Source organism: Pteronotus mesoamericanus, unplaced genomic scaffold, assembly GCF_021234165.1.
Source record: "Pteronotus mesoamericanus isolate MK-2021 breed Mesoamerican mustached bat unplaced genomic scaffold, CSHL_Meso_final contig_74, whole genome shotgun sequence".
Taxonomy (NCBI): Eukaryota; Metazoa; Chordata; class Mammalia; order Chiroptera; family Mormoopidae; genus Pteronotus; species Pteronotus mesoamericanus.
This window is the reverse complement of record NW_026555247.1, coordinates 23,818,315-23,844,878: the sequence shown is the minus strand read 5'-3', so window position 1 is coordinate 23,844,878 and position 26,564 is coordinate 23,818,315. Positions and strand designations below refer to the sequence as shown.

The 26,564-nt window shown below is 40.3% G+C and overlaps 1 protein-coding gene across 3 annotated transcripts in view; it reads right to left on the bottom strand.

Moving 5' to 3' along the window:
- SETBP1 (SET binding protein 1) overlaps positions 1 to 26,564 on the bottom strand; it is a 351,531-nt gene that overhangs the window by 50,437 nt on the left and 274,530 nt on the right. For 2 of the 3 annotated variants that reach the window (XM_054583581.1, XM_054583582.1), the window contains exon 5: positions 21,893 to 22,012. The exons of the other annotated variant lie outside the window; for it this stretch is intronic. In XM_054583581.1, the coding sequence (XP_054439556.1) occupies positions 21,893 to 22,012 (120 nt within the window). The remainder of the gene's footprint in view (positions 1 to 21,892; positions 22,013 to 26,564) is intronic. 3 annotated transcript variants of the gene reach the window in all.

The window sequence follows — 26,564 nt, the reverse complement described above, 5'->3', positions numbered from 1 at the left end:
AGTTATTTGTTTAAGGAATGCAAACACATTATAACATCTGCCTAAGCCAAAAAATGTCATGCCACATGTCACTGTCAAGTTCCTAAAAAGTTACAGAAAGAAGTTATAGGAAGCATGTGTGTATGCGTGTGTGTATGCAATGCGGGCATTATCAGCTTTTATGGATTTCTCAGGCTCAGGCTTCTTCCTATATGGAAGTTAGCAGTCCACTAGGGTGTGAACTTAATCAACGTGCCTCACATTGGTAAGAGCCTCACATGATCTTTAACCAAAGTGCTTTCAGGTCCCAGTTAAGCCTCCCTTGGCGCCCCACTTAGCCCCAGTCTCCAGGAGGTACAACTGTTTCTGGCCAAACAAGCATTTTGGGGTAGACTAGAGGAAGACGGAGCCAGGGGCCTGCAGTGCAGGGGCGCCCCTGCGGAAGACAGGCGTGGTGAAGGGGACGAGATGCTTTTATAGCTGAGGATTTTTCCTTTACTTTTCCTCCCGCTGTGCTCAGTAACAGAGCCTTCGAGGCGGGCGACTGTGGTTAACAGGCATTGATCTGTGTACCAAAGGAAAGACCATAGCCGATCGGAAGAAAAGACATGTGATTAAACAGTTCACTGGCAACTGGAAACAAAAACACAGGGGCTCGCAGGAGGCATGAGCAGAGTGGCAGATGGAAAAGATGAGGCTCTGACACTCAGGAGGCCTGAACGGGGTGCTGGGTCCACAGCACACCCAGTGTACAACCAAGCAAGCCGCTCTTGGGCTTTCGTTTATACATCAAACAGGCCAGGTGAGCAATTCCTAATGTATCTCACTTAGGATTTCATAGACAGCCCCCAGTAAGATCGTAGATGTGAACATTTCTTCAAAACATACAAATACAAACTTGAACTATTGTTCACTGCTCTCCTGGAGTCATAAGCATAGTAATCAAGGGCATTAGCAAACGTGTGAATGAGAATGAATTGGGCTGAATGATGATTTTAAAAGAACAAAAAGACCCCTCTGACAAGAAACAACAAGCATGTTACAATCTCCCATGCCCTCTAAAAGCCACAGCGGTACTGAACCACCCACCGAGGTTAGATTATGCCCAGAAAAACTGGCACAGTCTTCCCACTGTGGTGGTGGTTGGGGGGAGGGGCACAGTTCCCCTCCATGCTCCGGGCCACATGCATCTGAGATGAGGCCGTTTCTCCAAGGCAGAGCTGCTAACCTGGCGTACACCTGGGTTGCCACGGGGAACCTGGCAGCCAGCACCTGCTGCTGCAGCTGCAGACCGAGCCTCCCCGTTGGCAAACACCAAAAAGCAGTATGCGAGGTTGGCTGCAGGGCCCAGTGCTGAGAACGAAACTCCTTCTGGTGCCCTGTAGGTACGCTTGGCAGCTGGGAGGAAACACAGTTCTTCTTGCATCCTCCCTTCTGAGAACATGACTTCTGAGGAGCCCTCATTAAAAGGAGTGCTGCCAGCACAGTGCAAGGTGGCAATCGTCTCCCCAGTCTCCTCCATTTTCTCATCTGCGGAAGCAGGCGCCAGTGAGGTGCCACGTTCTGCCCCAGAGCTGAGGAGACACTCACTGGTCTGCCACCTTGCTTTCTCTGCTCTACTGTCAGTGCCATGGCAAACGCACCTGAGCTCCCAACACTACCTGGATGGCGAAGAGGGGAGGTGGGCCTGGACCCTCTTCCCATCTGCTTCATTGCTGGCCCCTGAGCCCATGCCTGGCATTGGGATCTGCTACTTCTACCTCACAGGGCAGTCAGGACCTTGCCTTTAGCTGGAAGAAAGAGGACTGGGGAGTTGGGGGATTTAATTTTTGCTTTCCTTTTATACTTTAAGGTAGTAGCCCCATTTCTCTGAGGAGGAAACTGAAGCTTAGATTTCTCAAAAATTTTGCCCAAGGTCAGACCTACCAGACAGTTGGAATCACAGAGACAGCCTGTTCTAGCAAAGTCCAGTCTCTGCTCTTTGAACCTTCCCAAGCTGCTCTTTGGGGAGAGAAACAAAATGTGATCTTCCATGTCATCACTTCTCTGAGAGCAGATCCTGAGTTGTCCTTCCAACCTAAATGACAGGTATCCTTATGAAAAGGGGGACTTTGGATATGGACATGCACATAGGGTGAAAGTCATGCTAACACAAAGCCAGAGGTTAGGGTGATGTGGGTACAAGTTCAGGAATGCCAAGGTTTGCCAGGAAGCCACCAGAAACAAGAGGAGGCATGGAACGCATCCTCATAGTTCTCACAAGCAACCAATCCTGCCCACACCTTGATCTTGGACTTCTGTCCTTTGGAAGTAGGTGATACTACATTTCTGTTGCTTAAGCTCCCAGCCTGTGGTACCAGTTATGGCAGCCCTGGGAAACTAAGGCAGTTGTGGAGACTCTGAACAAACCTACAAAGAGCAATTAAAGGGAAAGTTAGTAGGAGCAGATATATATGAATTAGAGCACTGAGTAGAGGGAGAAATATACTGGTTCAAAGAGTTAAAAGTTCATGAAGGAGGGCTTGAGTCAGGCCTCGAATTGTTTTTAAAGCTCATTCCCTGATTTGGTGAGTCTGCAAGTGGTTTTGCATTCTATCCCTTCCTACCACTGTAAGGGCATTTAGAACTCTTCCCCTGAGTTTTATTTCACACCTTTACTCTATATAAAGTCCTGAGCCCTGATCCACTGTGTGTTTTCTGTAAGCTGGTCTGCACAGCCTGGAAGTTGTCACTCAATTTTAAAAGTCTGTTGACTCTATGACTAGTCCTCTATTGGAGGTCACATCTTAAACCAGATCTATCCTCTTGCAGGTGGACTGAAGAGTCTTCTCAACTTTCTTATTAGAAATATCGCCATTATACCTTCTTTCACTTACCTTATGGTAAGACTAAGATTGTTTTGAAAAACACCTTAATTTTGGGAATGTTTAGAGGATTGGCCATCAAGACTTTTAGTAAATTCCAAAGAAAACAAATTGTGACTAATTAGTATACTGAGGCGGTACACTCTTACTGTAGAACTTTTCTTCATGTAATGGTGATGGCTGGGGTCTGTCTTGTCACAATATTGGGTTCATACCTCCACTAAGATATTGTGACAAAACCCTTACAGTACTTTGCAGATCACTAAGCTTCTACTTATTTACTTTTAAAAATAGCAGTTGTAACCCATGAAATTCCTTTGTCCCAAGTCAGCTATAGTCCTGGTGCATTCCTTGACTAGGATGACGGAAAAGCTTATCAGGATCACTCCCAATGCCAATTAAAGATGTTTTAAAAATGACATGAGGCGTGAACTGAAGAAAGAAAACCATTCTCTAATCTCAGCAGAAAAGTCAGGGAATTGAGCTTCACAGTTCAGAGACTCTGCAGGGTCCAGCAAGAGAGAGAAATATGCTCTCACCCTTCAATGGAGACCATGAGTTCACTGCCTGAGCATGTAAGGAAATCTTTTACCAGCTGTGTACAATCGACCTGGGGCTGCTGCTCTTCACATTAATGAGAAGAAAGTGTGAAAAATAAGGTGGTGAGACCTGATTCTCATCCTTGGCTCCACTGCTATCCACCCTAAGACTTATCTGAATACTTGGGATGTATGTTTCTTCACAGGTAAGAAAACCTCAATACCCTTCTCAGTTCTAATATTCTTTGATTCTATAACAGTCATCTGGTCACAGAACAGAAACTGAGGATCCCAAAAGCATGAAGGGTGGGGATGTTGTGTGTCCTCTGCACACTGCCTGGGATAGCATGTGCCAGGCCCAGGGTATAAGGAGGGCAAGAAAGATGAATTTGGGATGCCAAGGGCAGCATCAGCTTGAAGCATTCCTATTTTCACGGTATGAACCACAGGCAGCCCCTATACCAAATCTTGCTCAAAAAAGGCAGGAATATACACAGTATTTTGCCAGGGCTATGCCATATGCTGCCTTGATTTTCACTAGGTGGGGCTTGCATAGAGCTTATCAAATTCAGCATTCTTGACATTTGGGTCAGATAACCCTTTTTTTTTTTGGTGGGGGAAGGGGAACAGTTTTGTTCCTTGTAGGGTGTTGAGCAGTGCCCCTCACCTCTTCCCACTAGATGCCAGTAGGACCCCTCCTCCATACACACACACATCCATACACTCAATGGGACAATAAAAATGTTTCCAGACATTGCTAAATGTCTCCTGGGAGACCAACTGCTCCAAGATGAGAATGCCTAATCTAGTGGGAGATAATTGCATCAAAAGTTTACGTACTCCCAAACCACAGCACACAACTTTATGAAAGATCGCTCTTCCTAGATTTGAAAAGAAAGCCACCATGTTAGACTCCTAGTGTCAACAGACATTTGCATCCCTGTGCAACTAGATGTCTTGTAAAGAGGTAAGAGATGTGACTTTGAAATTACTGCTGTCTCCTTTTTCATCACATTGCTATTCCTCAGGCACTAAGGGGGAAGGGGAAGCAGGGTCTTCTGTTAGACTCCCCGGAGGATGTTGACTGTGAGAATGGAGGTGGTCTTCTTCACATTTATAGTGGGAAGCACTTGCTCTGAGGCTGGGACCAGAGCAGACACTTTCTGTGCGGTGTGGCCATAACGGTGATGAGTTGCATAGACTCCAGGGTAATCGTTTTCCTTGAGTAGGATGATGGCCCACAGAGTAGGCCTGGACTCACATAAGTGAGTCGTAATGGAAGGGGGTTATCATGGGACACAAGTCATGGATACCAGTGACACTGTCATTGTCTAAATGTTGGTCTAAGTTTTAATCATTAGAACTGGAATGGGAACCAACCAACAAAGTCAGTCTCAGGATCCTGTAATGACCATGGATTAGGAACTAAAAAACATACTGATTGGCTATGCGTGGACAGAGGATGAAGATTTTCCCTGATCGGGAATATGTAAGAGAAAATGCAACAAAGTATCTGAGGACGATTCCAGAAATATTCCCAAAATTCTTTGAGCTGTGGCAGCTTTGTGGAACGTGATGTGTCCCTTTGAGACAAAGACCTATTCATTTGGCTCAGAACATATCAGTGTGTTTTTAAAATGGATTAATTTAATAATTCATTACTAATATCTCTTATATACCAAGGTGCTCATTCCCCCACCCCAACTACCCAAGTCCTTAACTACCAACCCCCAAAGAAGTAGTGAGAGGTAAGGCCCCTGCTGTTCTAGTCTTCAGCCAAGTTTCCACTGCCCCCTGAAGATCACATTTTCAAAGTCTCCCTTAAAACTGTCTGGATAAGGTAAAAAAAACCCAACTCCTTCCCATGAAAAAGAAGGAAGCTCAATAACTTTACCTCAGTTGAGGTCGTTGCTGAGGTCTGAGTGCTTTGGAGAAAGAACCAAAACGTGCCAGCTAAAACCAGAGGCTACAGGTACCAGGGAGAAACCACCCACGCAAGGCAATAACAAGCAGCACTTCAAACCTGGCACTGCCCTAGGAAACGTTTACAGGCTTAAAAATATAATTATAAAAGATAGAGGGTACGGAGCGGGAGATAAAGGAAAAGAGAAGATGAATGGAAGAACTGTTCCGTTCCTGGCCACCTTTAATGACACCAAATTATAACAAATCCTAAGTGAACAGGGAGAACAGTATTGAGACAAACACTAAATTCCAGGGGAGACCAGACCTGTGTTTTAAAAACAGGGCCATGTGCTTCGGAAGGAATGCTGTGTGCTTAGCTTTGTTTATAACATGGCAAAGGATTCGAGAATGTAATCTGTTCCTCTTACCAAAAAAAACCAAAAAAAAAAAAAAACCCCAAACACAAAGATCCTCCTCAACCCTCACCCTCCACCACCCCTTCCACCCCTTGCCCCGTTCTGATCCCAGATCTGAAAGATGGGATTCTGGAGTGAATTTCTGGAATGTTCGGTTTGAGCCTGTCTTTCATCAGTGTAGCCAGATGATGGAGCGGCTTTGTTTTTTAAAAAAGAGATCAATGTGCGGAAGGGGAGATTTTCTGAGGGAGCTTTTCAGACTTGTCAGATCTGAGGTATTTTTAGGCAGGTCCCCCCCACCCCACCGCGCCCATCCAGAGGCTTTGGATAATGCACAGGATCTGGAGATTCAACAAGGAGCAACTCCCTCTAACTCTGCAGCGACAAAAGTCCAGCGTGACTTCATCCTGTCTTGGACAACTTTCCTGAGGATCTTGAATGCGTTAAGGAAACTGAATGCAGAGTAGTGAAAGAGAATGCATTTGGGGGCCTCATGTCTATTCTACCTTTTCCGGGTTGTACCATCTCGGGGATGTGAGTTGGCCCTGCTATGCCTCAGTTCCCCTCTCTGCAAAAGGAGAGGAGCAATATCTTCATTGCAGCAGATTTGCAGAGCTCAAATTAGAATGCACCTGTAAAGCAACTCGTAGGGGCGGCAGGCACACTGGGTGCAGTCCCTTCCTGCTGCAGTTTCCTGGAGAATGACAGGATAGGGTGTGTAGGCTGGAAAAGCCTGGAATGCACATCTGTCCCAGCTGCCTCTTCAAGGAGGAGTCCCTTCTACCACAGCCTGGACCGACGGGGCATCCAAGCTCTGGTCCGAGGCAGGCAGACATGGGATGAGAGGCTCACCACCTGCTGGAGCAGCCCATTCTGTGCAGACTGCTCTCACTGTTAGGGAGCTCTTACTGTGAGCCAACATTGGCCTCCTGCTATTTTCTACTCATGTAGAATACTGCCATTTAAAAACAGCAATAAAAACAGCTAACCCTTTTGGACGCACTTACTCCGTGCCATGCACTGTTCCAAGAGCTTTTCAGGTGTTATGAGGTTTAATCCCCATGACAGGAATTAATATGGCCCTCAGTTTACAGATGGGGAACCTGAGGCTTTGAGTGGTGATGTGACTTACCAAAAACATCTCACATCACAAGTGGAAGAGCTAAGGCTTGAACACAAATCAGTCTGACTCCCAGTTCTTGGGCAATCCCTAGGCTACTTTGCTGTCTCCTGAGCTGGAACACTTAGTATAGTATTGGATTCAGAGGAGGTACTCAGCAGATGGAGAATGAGTGTATGAATGAGTGAGTAAATGACATACTAAAGAAGCATCCTATTTGCACAGTAGTAAGGAGGGCCTGGACCTCTGCAGCCTCCCTTGTATCAGGGTCCTTCAGGACCTCCTGGCCTCAACTTTGTTGCTCATGCTGTCTTTGTAACTCAGCACCGCACGTAAGTGAATAAGAATGTAAAGGACACACTGTGTTTAGTGTAAGGTTTCTAGGCGGGGGTGTGTGTGTGTCTCATATGCATTTTCTATGGTGCATCCCGGGTTTAGTGATAGAGATTTTTAAGCAGCATCTTAGTGTTTAAGGTCTTCATTATATTCCTGCACAACTACTCTGCTTTTTCTTTCTTTTCTCCAATGAGAAAATCTTAAGATAAAGCTGTAGAACTCTTGAGACTTTTCCTTATTAAGCCTAAAACATACATGTACATTTTTTATTTTAAAATTATCTTTGAAAAATTGAGATGGATATATTTTGAAGATTTGAGGGGAAGAGGCTCTGTATGATCCACAGAGCTCTAACTGTAGTCTCTAATGCTACCCCTCCCCGCTCCCTCTGCCTTCACCCCCACCCCCAAACCCCAAACCAGGAGGACCCTGTTTCTAGTCAGAAGCATGAACAGAAGACTCAGGCAACCCATGGGCTGCCCAGCATCCTGTCTGTTACTGCATCTCCTGCTCTGTCCCTGGCCTGGTTCTTATCCCTGGCACTTGCTTTTCCCTTGTGACTGGGCCTCTGCCTAGTGAATTGATTCTTCTAAACCCTTGTCTTCTCGTCTGCCCAAGTCCAAATGTCTACACTGGTTCTCTCATAACCAGAACCAGCCTCCTGTTTCATCCTTTTCTGGGGATGGGAGTTTTGGCTTAGAAGCCCAGCCCAGGTGTCCTTATGCCAAATTGGATCCCTCTTGGTTCACCACCACCTGAGATCCCTGGCTGACTTTCATGCCAGCAAGGAAGTCAGAGTCTGGTGCTAGTAGGGGAGGCAGGCATGCAACAGATCATTGTCATATAATGTAACACTGGACTACAGACAAAAGAATACTGAAGATTATAATCTCTAGTTAAAAAGAAAGACTAATGTGCTTTCTGTGTTTTCCTTTATTCTGTCTGTTGGTTAAACATTTCAGTTTGGCTATATTTAATGTCTTTATGACCAGTCACAAGCTCTTGTAAAAAAACCTTTAGACTGTAAGCTACTGGCGGCAGGGCATAACTACTATCTTGTTAGTTTCATTGCCCACTATTTAGCATTACATGTTGCAGAATTATGTCCTCAAAAATACTTGTGTGTTATGTTCAGGGCTGTGCATACATAGACAAACTGAATCATTAGTATGAAATGGATTCACCAGATAGGGTAATTTTATCAGTGCAGGTAAACTAATAATGATTAGTTTCCCCTTTACTACAGAGTATAAGTAAGAGGGATTATCATGAGTTAGGCTGCTCTAACTTTCTATCCCATCGTGCATATGGGTAAACAAAGCCCCAAGTTCATAATCCATTGGTGTCAAATAGAGTAATGCAGATGACACGGATGTACCATGATATACTGCACATGTCCCAGAGTACTTTCCAGATATCATTTAGTGGATAATATAAAGACTCCAGACTTCTCCCCCGCCCCACCCCACTCATAGCACACATAGCATTTAAAATACTGAGAATACTATAGGAATAATTAAAATTATACTTTTGTACTTGCAAAGTGTCATTCTTATGCTGAGTTCTGAATGCTCTTTGAAATGCTTAATTCATCAATGGCTCAGCACTTATTGGAAACTTTTGGTTCTCAGCCTGTCTCAGCCACTGTAGGGCTCGGGAGTAGGATACATCAGGACACCTGCTCTTGCATAACTGATAGACTGGTCTGGGGAGATGAGACCTGCCAGTGAATTCTCATTAAACAACTCAGAACAATGCATAAGGAAATTTCATATTGATAATCAGAGCTATAGGAGTAAAAGAAAAAAAGAAAGAGAAAAGAAATGGTTTTTATGAGTTAGAATAAACAGTAGAGGCTGTGTTGTTTAACAGTGAGGACTTAGTTGCAGTTAGAAGAATGTTCAGAATTACTGTTTATTACATAAGAATCAGAAGATTCTATCTCCAAATACATAAAGTTAACGTTAATAGCTTAAGACATCATTAGCTATGATTCAGCTGGGTGCCTGAAAATCTTGTTTCAGGGCTTTCTTCTCATCAAGCCATGAAGCTTGATAAGTCATAGTAGTAGAGTAACAAGTGTTTTCTGTTAGGGTTATTTTAGAACTACTTCTCATAAAACAGCAGTAAATAATATTGTTATGGAGTTCTAGGACTGTAGGTAGGTACACCATAAACCAACATCCCTGTGGATTTACCTCCCTGGACCTGACCTCTTCCAGTGCTCGACTTTCGATTGCTCCACGGCAGGAAGAGCAGGGCGGAAGACACATTGGAGGGTGCATGTATTTCTACGCATCTTTCAACTGAGGACTAGAGAGCTATCTCCAGATCTAGCTGTATATGGAAAAGGAGCGACAGTCGTTTAGATCAGCACTGGAAGCTGTGAATACAGTCAATATGTCTACTGAACGGTACATATGTTTGACTAGAAACAGACACATGGGTTTATGTGTATACAGTTTCAGTCTGTGCAGGGCAAGTAAACTCTTCAGGGTCCTTCATGCTCACCACCCAACCTTGAGGAGAAAAGCTCAATCACTGGCCCAAAGTATTGGAGAGGTGGCCATAGAGGAGCCACATGTGGGGCAGGTTCCTGGAGTAACAAGAGAGTCTGTAAGTGGGCCACCCCCACACTTAGGTGTTTTCTGTACACAACTGGGACTGCTGGGAATGCACCAGTTGCGGCGTAGCTTAGCCCCGACTCCAAGGCCCTCTCCGCCTCTGAAATACCACACAGGCTTTCTCATCACAGTGCCCACCCACCACTGGCCTGGCTCTTTGAAAGCCCTGAAGAACTGTAAAGATCCCGGTCTCCCTTCTCTTTAACTAGTGCACGGGCTGCTAAACGGCCTCTCGCTGCCTTTTGCGTGTGGTGCTAATTAACATGATCCAAGTTACAATATGTGTTAAAGATTCCAGTTTTGTTACTTATTTAATGAGCTTCGTGGGATTTGAACATGAGACTCAAACTAGCAGGGGAAACTCATAATTAGTTTCAATTACAAGAAGTTCCTACGCATTAAGACTATTTGATGAACTGCAGAGGGAAGAAACTACCGACCAGATACAAATCACTAATTTTGTTGCATTTATTATTATACTTATTTTCTTTCTAATTAGTACTGATTGGATTATGATCCTAATTAATGCAAAGGAATTTGGAATGGTATACAATGGTATGGCTTAGAAGATGCCAGCATGTACAACTGCTAAATTATTGCTAATTGTTATTTACATGAGGCCTGGAAGACTAAGTAATGCGAAGCCTAATTAGCATTAAAGATATGGTATCCATTTCTAATTTACACTTAGGCAGTGGAGATCAAATCATTAGCTTAAAAAATTCAACCTTTAGATTCCAAGAACTGCACCATTGTAGAGTGACCTCCACCTAAGGGGAGACTGTTTTTTCTTGTCTTCAATTGCATCTTGCCAGGGTTTGGCCAGAACTTTGCAAAAAAGTTCTACAGGAATACTCAGCATCACGCTGGTAATGGGCTGTAGTACCTAATGATTAGAGCTGAGAGCCAGCTGGCAGAGAGGCCAAGCATAAGGCCTGGGTTTGTTCCAACAGTGGAAGGTATATGTACTTGCTGGAGAATGGGGTCTTGAGATGGCAGGCTTCTGGGAAGACCTAAGCCCATCTGGATGCCATGGTGGCCAGGAGTGAGGATCCCAGAGTACCCAGGGTGCCTGTCTGAAGAGCTGAATGACCGGCCAGCATCCCAGGGGCAGACGCTACTTGCCCCAGGGGGGTTGCAGTGAAGAACAAAGAGATGAAAGGTCTTGGAGCGGAGAGGCCTAAATTGCAGCTCTCAGGTGCATCACCCTCAAGCAGGCCTGCTCGTTCCTGATGACACCACTTTCCATATGGCAAATGGTGCCCCTCATTCTGATATGCCCTCCTGGAGTGAGTGATGGGGCTCTCAGGAAACACCCTGGTGTATACCCCTTGATGGAGGCCTGCCTGGGCTCAGTCTCACTGCTTCTGCATGGGACCGCCTATCATTTTGCCTTTTTTCTCCATTCTGTTTCTTCTACTAGCACCTCTTCCTTTTTTCCTTTTTCCTCTGTCTTCTCCTTTGCTTCTACCTTAATCTAATCCTCTATGGGACAAAATGAGAGAGTACTGGAGCAGAAGCCAGAAGACCAGAATGCCTTGACTTTACAAGAGTCATTTCATGTCTCCAGACTGGATTCTCTATGTTATGAAGTGAATGTTAACAATTGCTGGTCTCACCCTTCCTTGGGGAAGCCCAAGTGGGATAGTACATGCAAAAGACCTTTGCAAATTATAAAGTTGTATTTAAATAGGAAAAATTATTAGGTTCAGTTCAACCATTTTGATCTTAATGGGTAGAGTATCAGTGCCTGACGCAGTGGAGGTAGAAGCCACAGTGTCTCCTTCTTCACTGTGGTGCTGATACTCGCTCAGAGGCGCCTCCCAGAGGTGTCTGTAGAGCTGAATGAAGCCCAGGAGACAGGCTGGCTTCCATCCAGGCCTCTGAACTCCACCCAGGAAGTTCCTCTTCCCTACAAGTTCTGAGTACCTTGTACACGTGGAGAGCCATTCTTCACGGAGAAGCTGCACCAGGGTGAATGCACTCTTGCTTCTTTAATTCCCTGAGATTTTTCTCAGAAGGCTTTTCGTCTTCGGGGCAAACATCATTTCTAGCCATCAGGCTTTATTCAGAGCCCATTCTGTGTATTCTTATACATTTTTGAGAGAGAGAGAGAGAGAGAGAGAGAGAGAGAGAGAGAGAGAGGCAGGCAGGCAGACAGACACTAGCAAGATTATAGGTACCTGACGCCTGATGGTTAACTGTACTGGGTTTTTTAAGTAGCCTTATTCACATCTGCCAATAGGCCTGCTGACCTTTGATTTCTTAAAGTTGGGAAAAGACACTTTAACCAACAAAGATCAGTTAAAACATTTGTCAAGGTTATGTGTGATATAAATATATAACACAAAATATATACTAGTTCCCAGAAAGAAATACTGATTCACCATAGGAAATTCATTATTTACTTTTTTAAATTAATAAATTGCCATGTTAAGAAAACTTAATACTATATGCTTTATGCAAATTTTTTAAAATTATAAGATATGTCACGCCTCATATATGCAAAGCTATACACATATATTCCATATATGTATGCACATTTAAACTGCATACAATATGTGTGCAATTATCTATGTATGTTGTATATATATGTATGTATATTTAAAAAATGTGTTCTTCATATAGTCACTTTCAAAATATAAACAACATGCCAGTTATGTATAAGCACCCAGCTTAAGGCACAGAATGTTCCTGATACATCTTTGACAATCCCACATATGTGACCTCCACCCCTTGACCTGGTGCCTTTGAGTAAACTTGGAAAAGGTCCTCTTTCTATCCAATAGAAATGCATTGCTCGCACCAGGGTAAAGGGCTTGGCAATAACTTTAAAGGACTAGATTTTAGCTCCATCACCCTCTTGGCTGGATGTCCTTGCAATGTGCAAAAAACTCAAAAAATGGAAAAAAAAAAAAAAAAGGAACACTGCCCAACCTCCTTTTCTTTGTAATTTTATTTTATATATATGGACCCCTGAATAATATAGTTTGGGGCTTTTTTTATGCTTTTGAACCTTATAGAAATAGTAATATGTTTTTCTTGGTCAATATCCAAGTGTTGATGTTGAAAAAAGCTATTAGCTTTTTTTTCTAATTGGTAGCATTCCTTTGCATGAATATCCTGCAATTTATTGATCCATTACCCTGCCAATGGATACCCAAGTTGTGTCCAGTGTTTAGTTATTACAAAGAAAGTACCCTGTGAGCATGCTAATAATTATTTTCTATGCATGTGTGCAAGAGTTCCTCTAGAGTAGACAACTAGAAAGGATACTGCATTGTGGTAGAAATCTTTGATTTCACTTTGTAGTACCAAACTGTTTTTCAAATGATTATGCCAACTGATACTCCCACTAACGGGTATAAAGAATAATCATCGTACAAATTCTCCAACCCTTGGTATTATCAGATTTTAATTGTTGCCAATCTTGTAAATGTGGCTTTAATTTGCCTTTTCCTGATTAAAATGAGGTTAACACTTCTTCTTGTGCCCTCTTATATGAAATGCCTTTTCATGTCTTTTATCCAGTTTTTTAAAAAATCTGGATAAAATTCTGCTTGTCTTTTTCTTATTAAATTGTAGGAGTTCTTTATTCAGAATTCTCCTCCTTTGGTGGTCATATAAAATGCAAACATTTTCCCCGTTGATAAGAAATTATAAAGATAGTAATGACCTATGATAAACATCTTTTATTAAGATAGATTTTTAAAATCTTTACGGTTTGCACTTTCTGTCTTAAGAAATACTTTCCTATACTGAGGTCATAAAATGTTTTCTAAAAGTTTCAAATTTTGCCCATCACATTTCATTATGTAATTTATCTGAAATTGGATTTTGTGTATCTTAATATTTGGTAGGGTAAGCCTCCTCATCATTTCTCTTCCTCAGGAATACATTAGCTATTTTTGTACCTGCCATATAGGGTTTCCACGTGAGTTATAGAATTATCTTACAAAGTTGAGAAAATCTGCTTGCGGAAATTTTGATTGGAATTTAATTAAATCTATAGATCAAGTTGGAGGAAATTTCATACCTTTATGATACCAAGCCTTTCTATCCATCAATACACATCTTTCCCAATTTCATTTTTAATACACTTCAATAAGTCTCATTTAAAAATATAACATCATATGCATATTTTGTTGGATTTATTTCAACTACCATATTATTTTGGGTATAAATCTGCATTTCTATATACCAGTGACAAAGAGACGTGTGTGTGTGTGTGTGTATCTTTTCCATATTTATTTCATAACTTTGTCTTATACATTTATTAAATTTTGGCAACTTGTTCATATATTCCCTCTGGATTTCAATGTAATTGTCTCATAAGAAAATAATATCAATTGTATTTCTACTTTTCCAAACCTTATATATTTTACTTCTTTGACTTTCCTTATCTTGCTGGCTAAGACTTTAATGCAAATGGAATAGAAGTGGTGACAGAGGGCATTCTTGCCTTGTTCCTGTTATCGACGGAAAGGTTTTTAATGTTTCACCGTTAGGTATGATGCCTACTGGAGAGTTTTTTCTTGATATTCTTTATCGGCATGAGGAAGTGTCTTTCTATTCTAAGTTTGCCCAGAAAGCTTTTATTCTAAATGATTGACTTATCGAATTACTTCTGCATCAGTTGGGATAACCATCTGACTCTTTTCCTTTGTTCTGTTAATATGGGGAATTACACTAATATATTTTCTAATGTCAAATCAAAACTGGACTCCTGAGTTAAATGAAAGATGGTCAGATTGTATTCTTTTAAACACGTTGCTAGATTAGGCTGGCTATTATTTTGTTTGGAATTTTTATATCTATGTTTATGGGTCAAATTGGCCTATTTTGGAGTTAGTGATTTATTTTTCTCATTCTGTGTTTGTCTGACAGTAACCTGGCCTGCAATTTGGAGAGAGTTCCCTCTTTTATGCTATGCTACAGACAAGTCTGTATAAACATGGTCTTTTGGGTAGAACTTATTGAAAATCTTTTGGTCTGGGTTTTATTGAGAAGATTTTAAGCTATTTATTTAATTTACTCAATGACAAACAAAATTAGGGTTTTCTCTTTCTTCTTGCATTGATTTTGCTTATATTCTTTTCTGAAACTGTGCCAGTTTCATCTAAGTTTCCAAATATATTGGCATCTAGTTGTTGATAAAATACTATTAGTCTTTTCATCTGAACTGCATTTGCAGTAATATACACTCCATAATACTGTTTTTTGTCTTTCCTTCTTCCTCTAGTATTTTTCTTTGCCCGCTACCCTTCCCTGCCCCATCTTGATTATTCTTGCCATAAATTCATTAGTCTTTATAAGTCTTTTCAAATGAATGTCTGGCTTTGTTGACACTCCTGCATGTGTTTTGTAGTTCATTGATTTTATTTTTATCTTTATGATTTACTTTTCTTCTACTTTCTATAGGTTTATTCATTTAAAAATTAACTTCTAATTTCTTAAGTTGCACAGTATGTCTTCCTTCTTTTCTAATATAAACCTTTATAAATTCGTCACCTGGAACCAACCTAGCTGCATCCTGCAAGTTTTGATATGCAGTATTTTCACTAATATGTGATTCTATGTTTTTGACCTATGAGTTAATTAGAAGCATACTTCTAATGCCTAATAATTTGCGGTTTTTAAAATGATTTTTTCGTTAGAGCTTTAATATAATTGTCATTTGTTAGAGAATATGGTCTCTCTGATATTGACACTTTGAAATTTGTTAGGCATGCTCTATGGTCTAGTCTGTCATCAATTTTCATAGGTGTGCCTTCTTGTATTTTCTATTAGTTGAATGCGGCATTTACATATGTTTATTAAAATGAGATCTGCAAGTCATTTTTCTCCAGTTTTCCGTATCTTTACTGAATCTGTTTTTGTTTGCTTGATTAATTACGGAGAAAGATTAGTTAAAATGTTCCATTCTGATACCAAGTTTTTTAGTTTCTCCATTTGTCATAGTTGCTTTATGTAATCTTAACCTATGTTACTATGTACACACAGAACAGTCTTGGTTTTAACTGAACAATATATCATTAAGGTTATGTTATGACTCTCTGACTGCCAATAACTTTTTCTAAAGTCAAAGTCAATAAGGTTATTTTGGCTGATAAAAATATATCAACATACCAGCGTTCCATTACTATTGGTCTGGTATATTTATCTCATACCTCTCTTTTCAGTTACATGTTTTTTCATAGATTTTAGATATATATCTTATAAGATAGCATATTTCTGGATTACAAATTTGAAGGTCCAATTCGATATTTTTAAAGTTTTTATGTTTGCTGTGATTACTGATGTATTTGGGTTATTTTATACTTTATCTTGTAAAATTTTCAGTTTTTTATGTTTCTTCCTTTTTTGATTTTTTTCCTCATCCTTTCTTCTACACCCTCTACTGGTTTTAAGTTATACTTTTAATTCTATCTGTTAATGGCTATCCTAGACATTCTGAAATCTATATTTAATGAAATAGTATCAGAAGTTATTATCATTAGCTTTTTCCAAAACAATAAACTTTGAGTATTTTAACCTTAATACTCCTACCATTTATACTATAATTATTCAATATTTTACTTCTATTTTTCTTACACTACAAATTAGACATTGTTGTTTTGTCTAGCCAATGTTGTATATTTGAATTTATCCACAATTTTATATTTACTTTGTTTCTTGTATCTTATTACATCAGACCTTCTTTCTGGGATGATATATATTTTATATATAATTGAATTATATATAATATAATATATAATAAATAAATAAATATGTAAAACTTATATAAATATATACATAGTATATATAAATATATATACTATATATAATAAAAATTCCCATATATATGGAAATTTCCCATACATATATTCTTTTTGAAGCACATACTTTACAAATCTCTTTAGGAAGAGTCTACAGGTAGTAAACATTCACATTTTTGTTAGACTTAAAAATACCGTTATTTTTGTTTTTAAAAGATTGTATTGCTGTGAATATTTTTCCTTTTTGACAATTTATTTTTCTCTGCACTTTGAAGAGTTTTCACTGTCTACTAGATTTCATTGTTGTTGTACAGAAGTCAGCTAAAAGCCTTCTGCATTTTTTGAGAGTTATTTATCTTTTCTTCTTGGCTATTATTTGATTACAGTGTGTCTACCTTGAGAATTTTTTCCTTTAACAAGTATGTTGGAATTTCTGGGGCTTTCTAGGGGACCCATACCTTTATCTATCCTGAAAATTTTTAAGGATGATTCTTTTCCCTATTTCTACTACTATTTCTTTTCTGGACCTTCAATAAAATGTATCAAAGGCCTATTTTTTAATCCAACAAGTCTTTTAACCTTTGTTATTCTCTTCTATTAACTGTTTACAGTATATAAGATTTTTTTGGACCTACTTGCAATTCAACAATTCTCTCTTTAGAACTTATGACTAATTTGATATAGTAACCATTTAAATTACTACATTTCATTTTTAGGATTTCTGTTTGTGTAGTTTTCATATCTACCTTGTCACGTTTCATACTCAACTGTATTCTTATTTTGATGAGTGCCCTTGCGTTTTTGAACATACTAAGCGTACTTAGTTCATATTTGAGAGAGACTCATATTTTTATAGATTCAGTGGGTCCAATTGTATTCTTTGTTGTTTCTGCTGACTCTTACAGAAGCTTATTCCTTCATGCATTTTGCATTAGAATCTTTTTATTATGGTTCATGCTTTTGGCATTTTATCTGTGAGAATTCACTTTTTCAGAGAGAATATTCCACTAACTCAGGAACATTTCAAACTAAAATTTTGGCTTGACCATTTTCAGCTCACAAAAAATATCTATTTGGCCCCCACTCATGTGAGAATTGTCTTAGGGTTAAGACTTCTCAGAGGTGACTGGTCCCTTCAACCAGAGCACAGACAGACAAGACTCCTTCCTCTTTGTGGGGTGAGTTAGATTCTAGCTATTCTTTCACTGAGGGTTTTGCCTTATAAAATACAGTGTTTATGAAGGAATTTTGGATTATACTTCCTGCATTGCACAGACACTACATTTGTCTTCTATTTCTTTCATGTAGTCCAATAAGCCAAAAAATCTGGACGTCCAGGGATAGCAGATGCCCCAGGAAATCCATCAACTTTAAGACTGCCTACCTCTTTGTATTAGTGTTTTCTGATCAGATTCAGCTTCTAAGAACCATTCCCCTCACACATATATACACACCTGGACACATATTTGAAAACATGTCTTTTATACTTTATTCAGTTTTTAAAGGTTTTGTATCAGAAGAGGTTTAAAGTATACCTTGTCTGCTATATCTTGGAAATAGAAATATTTTTTGTGTGTGTGATTTTAATTGCAAATGTTAATACAAAGTAACCCCTTAACTTCTTTCCTTTATTATCATTCACTTATTTTTTTCTTAGTCTTATCCAGGCAATATGAAATTCAGTTAATTACCTAAAGATGCTACACAATAAATAAACTGCAGCTTTTTTTTGAAAAATAATGTTTAACTTGTTTCTATAACTATATCTTTTGCTGTGGAAATTTAAGCCACTTTTCTTTCTAAATCCTAAAACAAAACTTTTCAGTGCGGCATCCATGTTCCCTCCTTTCCAAATCACATGAATGTATATATACTTCTATTTTTTTTCCTAAAAAAGGGCCTATAATTTTTAGTAGATTCTAAAATAGGTACATAATCTTAAAAATTAGGTTAAGTATTTCTTATCTTAGAGGAATATCAACAATGAAAAAGGCTCACATTTATAGGAGAATTCTGGAAACTATGTCTGGGAAAAGGGAGTGAAAAATATCCCATGAGAAAGAGTATATATAGCTCTATTCATCTATACATGCCGGTCTGTCTACGTTAGATCGATTCACCTATTTACACAGAATACACACACATATGCCCACACTCTTACAGTGGCGTGCACATGCTACTCTGCTGAAAGGCACTAGTAAATGGGAAGAGGAACTCGGGTTATCAATAATAAATTTGTTTTAATTATGTGTATTTTTCTACTCGAAGTTTAATGACAGTAAACTGATCTTCCCTGAGAGAACCAAGCCAGTCATCATCGCCAAGGAAACCCGGACAGCAGTCCTATCTAAAACGGGTAATTATGAACTAACATTACCCATCTTGACCTCCCGCCAGACTTGGCTCCAAGTGATTCAACTGTTCCCATAAATCACATCTTCCTTCCAGAGACAAAGATATTTCAGATATTCAAAAGAATGTGACAGGGCTTTGAAACAAATTCCAAGACAGCTCCAAAGCATTTTGAGTGCAGGCAGCTGCATGAGACTCTGTGTTAACTAGTCGCTGTTGGATGGGTTATGATCCTCTCTGGGGGATTGGGTGCTAGTGGCTTCACGAGTCTCACTGTTTTAAAGCCACCTTTCTCTCTGTGTATCTCAGATATCATGATATGACTGCAGAATGCTCAAGAAAGTAGCTCTGAGAGCTGCTCTTCAGAAGGACATTTAGATACCTTTGTGTGTGAACATGTCTTTGGGACATCTTGATGGGCATTGTCCACTGGGAAAAGTGTTTGGTTACACACCCTGGAAAAAGCGATGTCACTCTACAGTTGTTACTTGGATAATCTGTAGCAAAATGTATACTTTCTTCCTCACTTTAAAACCAAAAGCCTAGAAATTGCTTGCTTTTTACCTCTGGCAACAAGGCTCTAGTGGAGTGTTGTATACTCTAATTCTCAGCTCCGAATATTGTTTTTTGAAACAAAAAGTCTTATATCTGCTTTCCCCGCAGGATCTCTCTGGCCATTGTTGTAAATCTGGGAGGAAATCATGGTACTTATGGCAATGTAGTTGGTTAAAGGCTGAACACTGAAAATGAACAAGGGGAATCCATAGTCCTAAAAGCTGATTAAAAGTAACCCTGCAGATGCTAAATGGTGGATTAAAGAGAGATTACTGACAAATTGATAGACTGGCACCTAAACACTATAAACACAGAACAGTTGTACTGTAGATTTAAATTAATACCATTTAGGAGAAGAAAAAGAAACGTCACATAAGAAACTATGGTCTTGTATCGAGATTCATACAAAATAAATACAACTCTGGTCCCTGATAGATTCCACAGCTTAAATTGTCAACATTAATAAGTGCGTGGAGTCAGAATTATTATTATTACCGTTATATCATTACATGCAGGGTTGTCTGAGCCACTTAGAAAAGAGACAGCAGAATAGCACAGCTCAAGAAAAGTAAAATATGGACCATGTGAGACTCTGAAAAAAGTTACAAATTATCTGAAAAAAAAAACCAAACAGTACCTACTGCTTATCTCAGGGGCATTGAGCGTCCTCTGAACACTGAGCATGGACCAAGCCTTATACGTAAACTTTGAATCATTGCAGGATACATTAGTAATGTGAAAAATAATAATTAGTAATATAACCAGTTGTGCATCAGGCACTGACAGAGCAAAGCACTTCAGATGTATGGCCTGGTTTAATCCATACCACACTCATATGATGTATAATCCTAACACCCCTACCTTATCATTGTACGTCATTTCGCAGTTTTAACACATATGGTCTTGTGATTCTATACTTTCAATAAGACAGGCAGGGCAGGAACAAGCATCAGTTTTGAGAAATGACAAAACCGAAATTCAGAAAAGATGGGTCTGTTGTGCAAAGGCAGACAGCAAACAGGGATCTACTGTTGTGGTTTTTCTATAATTTCATACCATCATAATCTTTTGGAAAAAGATAAAAAAAACAAACAAGGGGTTATTTAGCTATGGCTCATCGCTGTCACCAAGCCCATAAGAAGCCACTCAAGTTGGCACAGGCAGATGGCCATTTCTGGTGTCACTTGGCAAGAGAAAGAAGGGCTTTGCCACAGTACGAGGGATTAGAATTAGACACGCAGACCGGCTCCCTGCGGGAGGGCGAGGGTGGGGTGGTCACCAGTGCACAGTGCAGCTTAGGTAAATCTTAGCTCTGCTCCTGGTGAGCTCTATGTTCTTGGAATTCTTCCTCACTTGTCTAGGCCTCATTTCCCTGATTCATATAAGGGGATAATACTAGTGCCTATTTCTTAGGGCTGGTCAGTGGAAAATGAGATTATGCATATAAAACACTTAGAATAGCGCCCAACACTTATTAAGCCCTTAAGAATTACAATTTAAAAAATGATTTTATACCTCCTCTCCTTGTTGTTTTGATAAACATAGAAGTATCCAATATGGTTTTATAAACTAAAATGGCTCCTTCCAGATTTTCCCTCATTTTTCAGTGTTCCTAATTGGGATTTACTCAATAGGCCTGGCTCCCACCCGGTAAGATCCCTACCAGGCGGAGGGGCCACTGGAAATATCAGACATGGGTTTATATAACTATGTAAAGGGCTCACATACTATAATTACAACTATAATCATGGCTGAAATTAAGCTATACCATGACCTTGGGCAAATTTCTTAATTGCTCAAGATATTGGTGTTCAACTATAAAATCATGTGCAGAAACACAGGTGACTTCAGGCCATGGACTGGGTTTGCAGAGGAAACTGGTACTAGAGCCCCTGACTCCTCACCGAAGGTGGAATTGCCTCCCTACCCGCCCCCGCCCCCGTCCCCCACTATGCCATACTCACTTCCAAAGCCTTTAAAAGTAGAGGTCAAAAAAGGTTTGCAAAAAATAGCCTTCATAAGCCAGCAAGCAATTATATGACCTACTGAGACTAGGGATCAAAGAGGAGGAAGAGTCAAAATATTCAGCTACAGGGGCAATATATAAAACATAGCACTTTCAGTCTGTATAATTATCTACAGGGATAATGATTTATTTATGGCTCGCCAAATTTATATTACTGGTATGGATACAATTAAAAGTTGCAGTGTCCCTTGCTTTAATAATCTTTTCAACAGTTCATGGCAAACTCAGAAGAGTTGAGAAAAAGAAAAATAGAACAAGGCAAATCAGAGCCATGCATGAAGGAAAAAAGACCCCAGGCAGGGACTATCCCAAGTGATATAATAATCACAGAATTATCCCACACAGATGGGGAGGGATGGAGCTTGCGCTCCGGCCCCTTGAGGTGACTGGTCTAGAAAGCCAAGGTGTGCGGACTCACCAGCGGCATCCCCCGCCTCCCCAGGCCGGCTCCTCGCCGCAGGCTGGCTTCCTCGGCATTTTGCTTTTGTGCTTTTCAATGGTGCTCCCCTTTTCCTCACCCAACTTGTATATTTTACACCTGTATAGGAGAACGTTATCGGAAGTGTCATTTATTCCAGAGCTGTGAAACCACAAATGGCGATTCCCCTCTACCAGGACCTTCAGGGGGGCTTATGTTCTCTTCAACTCCACCCCATCTTCCCCAAACTTCCGCTTTGTGAGGAGGTCCTTTATGCACCTTACAATAAGCCTGCTCAATATAAGTGCACATTTTCGATGTATAGGGCACTTCAGAGCAGCGTGGATAGAAAATTTTGGAAAGATGCTACAGTCAAACAACTGCAGACGTAATACCCTGTTGTTTTTATTGCTAATTAGGAACAAAACACAAGTTTGACCTTATTGCATGCTAATCAGCTATTAAAAATAAATGCTTCTTTAGGGAAAAAAATCAAACCTGGTTGCCTCTTTTCCATGTAGAAAAAGGAATAAAACAACCAAGAGGGAGCACACGCTTTAAATTCTTTCCTTGTTTTAATTTTGCTGAGGCAAAGTCACTAAATGGTACTGATGTAAAATGTAAACATGGGCACGGCAGTTGGGAGTCACGGGGCAGAGATATGGCTGCCATCATAACCCCTGGATGCTCTTCTCTTGGAAAGTCCTGTTATTGTCAGAAAGATGAATTCTGAAACAACTCTATATTGTGCAATCTGCAGATTTTATTGACAAAGGTGTCAAGTCCTGCAGAACTGAAAGTTGTTTGCCTTGTCATGAGATAAATAAGCAGGTTTCTTCGAGCTCCCAGCTTTATTCAATTTGCTTAGATACAAGGTGACGGTAAGCATTGATTCCATGTAAGACCGGATATAGATTTTTTAAGGGAGGTGCATGTCCTGGGAGTTAGAGTCACCTCTTGAAGAAGCTGATGGCTTTGCAGCATGGCTTGTGGATCGAGAGAGAGAGAGAGAGAGAGAGAGAGAGAGAGAGAGAGAGAGAGAGAGAAGCCACTGGAACCTGAGAGATTATGGTGATCCTGGGAGCAAGTGGGCTGCTCAGTTTTCATTGCCTTGCTTTGGGGATTCACAGCATGTTACAGCTGGAATTGAGAGACTTAAAGAGTATGCAGGATAGTGGATGCTCTTTCTCAAACTTTGGGTGTGTTCTAGAATCTGGGGGGCTTGCTAAAACACTGGTCCCTGGTCCCCAGCCCCAGACGGTTCTGAGTCAGTAGGTTTGGAATGAGGCCTCAGAATATGTATTTCAAACAAATTCTTAAGTGAGACTCATGCTGTAGGTCTGGGGACTGCACTTTGAGACTCACTGGTCTAATACAAACCTCTTATTTTATAGGTGAATAAACAAGGCACAGGGAGAAATCCTGATTTGTGGAGGCTGTACCCAGCAGCCCTAGAAAACTGGTGTTTCCTGCTTTCATAGCTGATGTTCTTGCTTTTTCCCTAGAACCATGCTTTGCAGCCTTTTTACCTGCTCCACAAAAACATAACCTTAATCTAGAGATAAAGAAGCTGTTTCTTAAGCAGGCAATAGGAGTGGAGTGCTTGTCTTCCTGCTGGAAGCTCCTATGCATTCGTACAGGAAAAACAGTCTCCAAACGTGAGAAAAAGGAACAGTCTTTGTGTAGGGAGGTTTCTCCCTAGACTCCTGCTTGTCAGAGAAGATGAGAGACAAGGGACTCTCAGGGATGTTCAGAGGTGTATTTGGTTGTCTTATATAGTAAAGAGTTTCTGGAGACTACACTTTTCTTTCCCCCCCTTAACAGAGGAATGTGGCCGAAGGTATTTGCAAATCAGAAAAGCTATTTGGGGTTGGGTGACCTCTCAGGCCCCTCCTCACTCTGAGACTCTATGACCCATGAAATTGGCTCTTTTAATACATATTGTAGTAACATTTGCTCATTTCAGCCTAACTAAACTATAGTTTGTAATAGGATGTAAATTCTAATTCAATAACGCTGAGCCCTCAAAACAGTTTCCTCTGCAACTACTATTTCCTGAATCTTTTTTATTTTAGCAATCAGTTTACAAAAGGCATGTCCTGAAACTTGTATTAAAATACACCCAGTCTATATTTTACATTTAGACTCTACACTCTAATTCCTCTGAACCTGCTTTATTCTTTTCTTAGCATTTACTGATGTCTGAGACTGTATTATAGACTTACTGCCATGCTTGCTGTTTGTGCCCACCGAGACCAGATATAAACCCCAAGAGTAAAAGATTGTATCTCTGGGCCACCGCGCTAACCACAATGCTCAGCGAGCCGGGTACCTCATGGCAGTGCATCAGCATTTGCTCAGTGGATGAACTCAGAAGGTTCCTGACCTCCAAATTAACATCTACAGAGGTTTTCAGGAATAAGAATATAGTAAGCAGAAGGAATTCCTGTTTTATAAAGCTATTAAATGAAGTGCATGAATGGAGAATAAAGACAGTCAAATATTTACTCCCTGCCAGCCAATATAAGTACAGAAGATGGTGTTAAGAAAAAAAATAAGGTATATTAAATCACATCAAGTGAGTTTTCTTGAACCTGAACCATGTTTTGTGTCTCGAGGAGCCTCTCCAGAAGACAGCCATTTGGGATTTTTTTTTTTTATCGTGTCGATCATTTGCTAGCACTTAGGGTTTGGGGACACTAAGTTCCTAACTTCTTACAGGAAGACCAGCAGCTCTATTACTATGGCTCAATATATCAGATTTGTTCAACACAAAAAAATATCACCCCACTATATGTAGTGGAATCACACAGCTGTGTGATACTCTAGATGGATGAAACTTGATCATCATGGAAACTATGGACAATAATTCTGTTCAGAAATGTTCACTGACTACCATTTTGTTTCAAGGTTGTGGACTGAGCCACAAGCTGACTTCAACTTCTAATGGACACCACCAATTTGATTAAAGTAAGGCAGCTCCTTTGAAGTCATCCCAGAACAAAGGGCCAAACAAATATGAAAGGCTTAGGGATAGAGTTAAAAATAGGCAGTTTCCAGGAATACAGTTTCAAGCAAAAAAAAAAAAAATTAGACTGGAGTTGACCTTTGGATTGCAATGGGAATCAGATTCAGATTTGCATCGGTTCTGTTAAGGACAGGAATGTCCATGTGAGACCTTTCACACAGTTGTTAAGGTAGCATTCACGAGATGGGAGCCCAGCTCTGCTCTGTGGTCAACTTCCAGACCAGGACACCAGAGCTGAGAGGAATAGCCTACCCAGGGGCACCTCACAGGCACTCCAGTCAAAGACTGTGGAACAAATGCATTGTTCAAATCAGCACCTTAGTAGAGAAGAAGAAACACCAACTCTGAAGTCAGACAGATTTGAGTTCGAGTTCAAGTTCAGGTTCAGGCACTTACATACACAATCTTAGACAAATCACTCATTTCTTGAGGCTCAGTATCCTTAAAATTAGAATAGCTCTGGGATACGTGATGTATAACATGGTGCCTATAGTCAACAGTTCTGCAGTGCGTATCTAAAAGTTGCTAAGAGAATAGATCTTAAAAGTTCTATTCATAAGAAAAAAGTTGTGCCCTGGTTGGTGTGGCTCAGTGGATTGAGCACTGGCCTGCAAATCAAAAGGCCACCAGTTTGATTCCCAGTCAGGGCGCATGCCTTGGTTGCAAGCCAGGTCCCCAGTTGGGGACACATGAGAGGCAATCACACATTGATGTTCTTCTCCCTCTTTCTCCCCCCGTTTCTCTAAAAATAAACAAATAAAATAGTTTTTTTTTAAAAGAAATAAGTTGTAACTATGTGAGGTAATGGGTGTTCACTTGTGGTAATCTTTTTACAATACAGACAGCTATAAAATCGTTATGTGTACCCCTTAAACTTATACAAAGTTATGTGTCAATTATATCTCAATAAAACTGGAAAAATTGGGATAATGGTGCCTATTATCAAGAGACCTGGGATAAATAGAGATATTTTATGAATAATGTAAAACAGCATCGCATCCTGGACCTTTAAACAAATGTAAGCAGAGAGCTCTAATTTTCACTGAGTGCTACCATAGGCAGGCACAACAGGCCCCTGTGACGGAGCCTGAGCCAGGCTTGCTTAAACAAACATCTCCACATCCACCTCCAGAGATTCACTACGCTTGGTATCGTCCACTTTGGGAATGACAGCACGACAGCTTTGTATTTTGACATTCAGTAATGGTCCTTTGAAATTTTGTCTCATCTGTTAAATGGGGCTATTTATATTCAGCCCCTGCCTACCACACTGTAAAGATCACAGCAAAGGAGAGTAAATACCGAACGGCATTATGCCGTTAGGATTAGATTTCTAATGCTCACCCTTTGGGGCTTTGGCATTTGGGGGCTTCCTGATTATTATCACTACAAGATGTATGATAAAATGACATTGTTTACTCTGCAGAGGCAGACACCTTATTACAAATTCCGGCTTCTGGCTTCTCTCGTATCCCCCCTGCAGTGGGAACAGAAAAGAAGCTGACTCGCAATAAATGTGGTGCGATGCCTCTTGCAATCAGGACCTTTGCGGGGTGAAGTTTGTATTGACACTCTTAAAATATGAGCCTGTCTCAGTGTTTTATGTCATCAATTGTGACTGTCAGTTTCCTTTGCAAAGAGGGG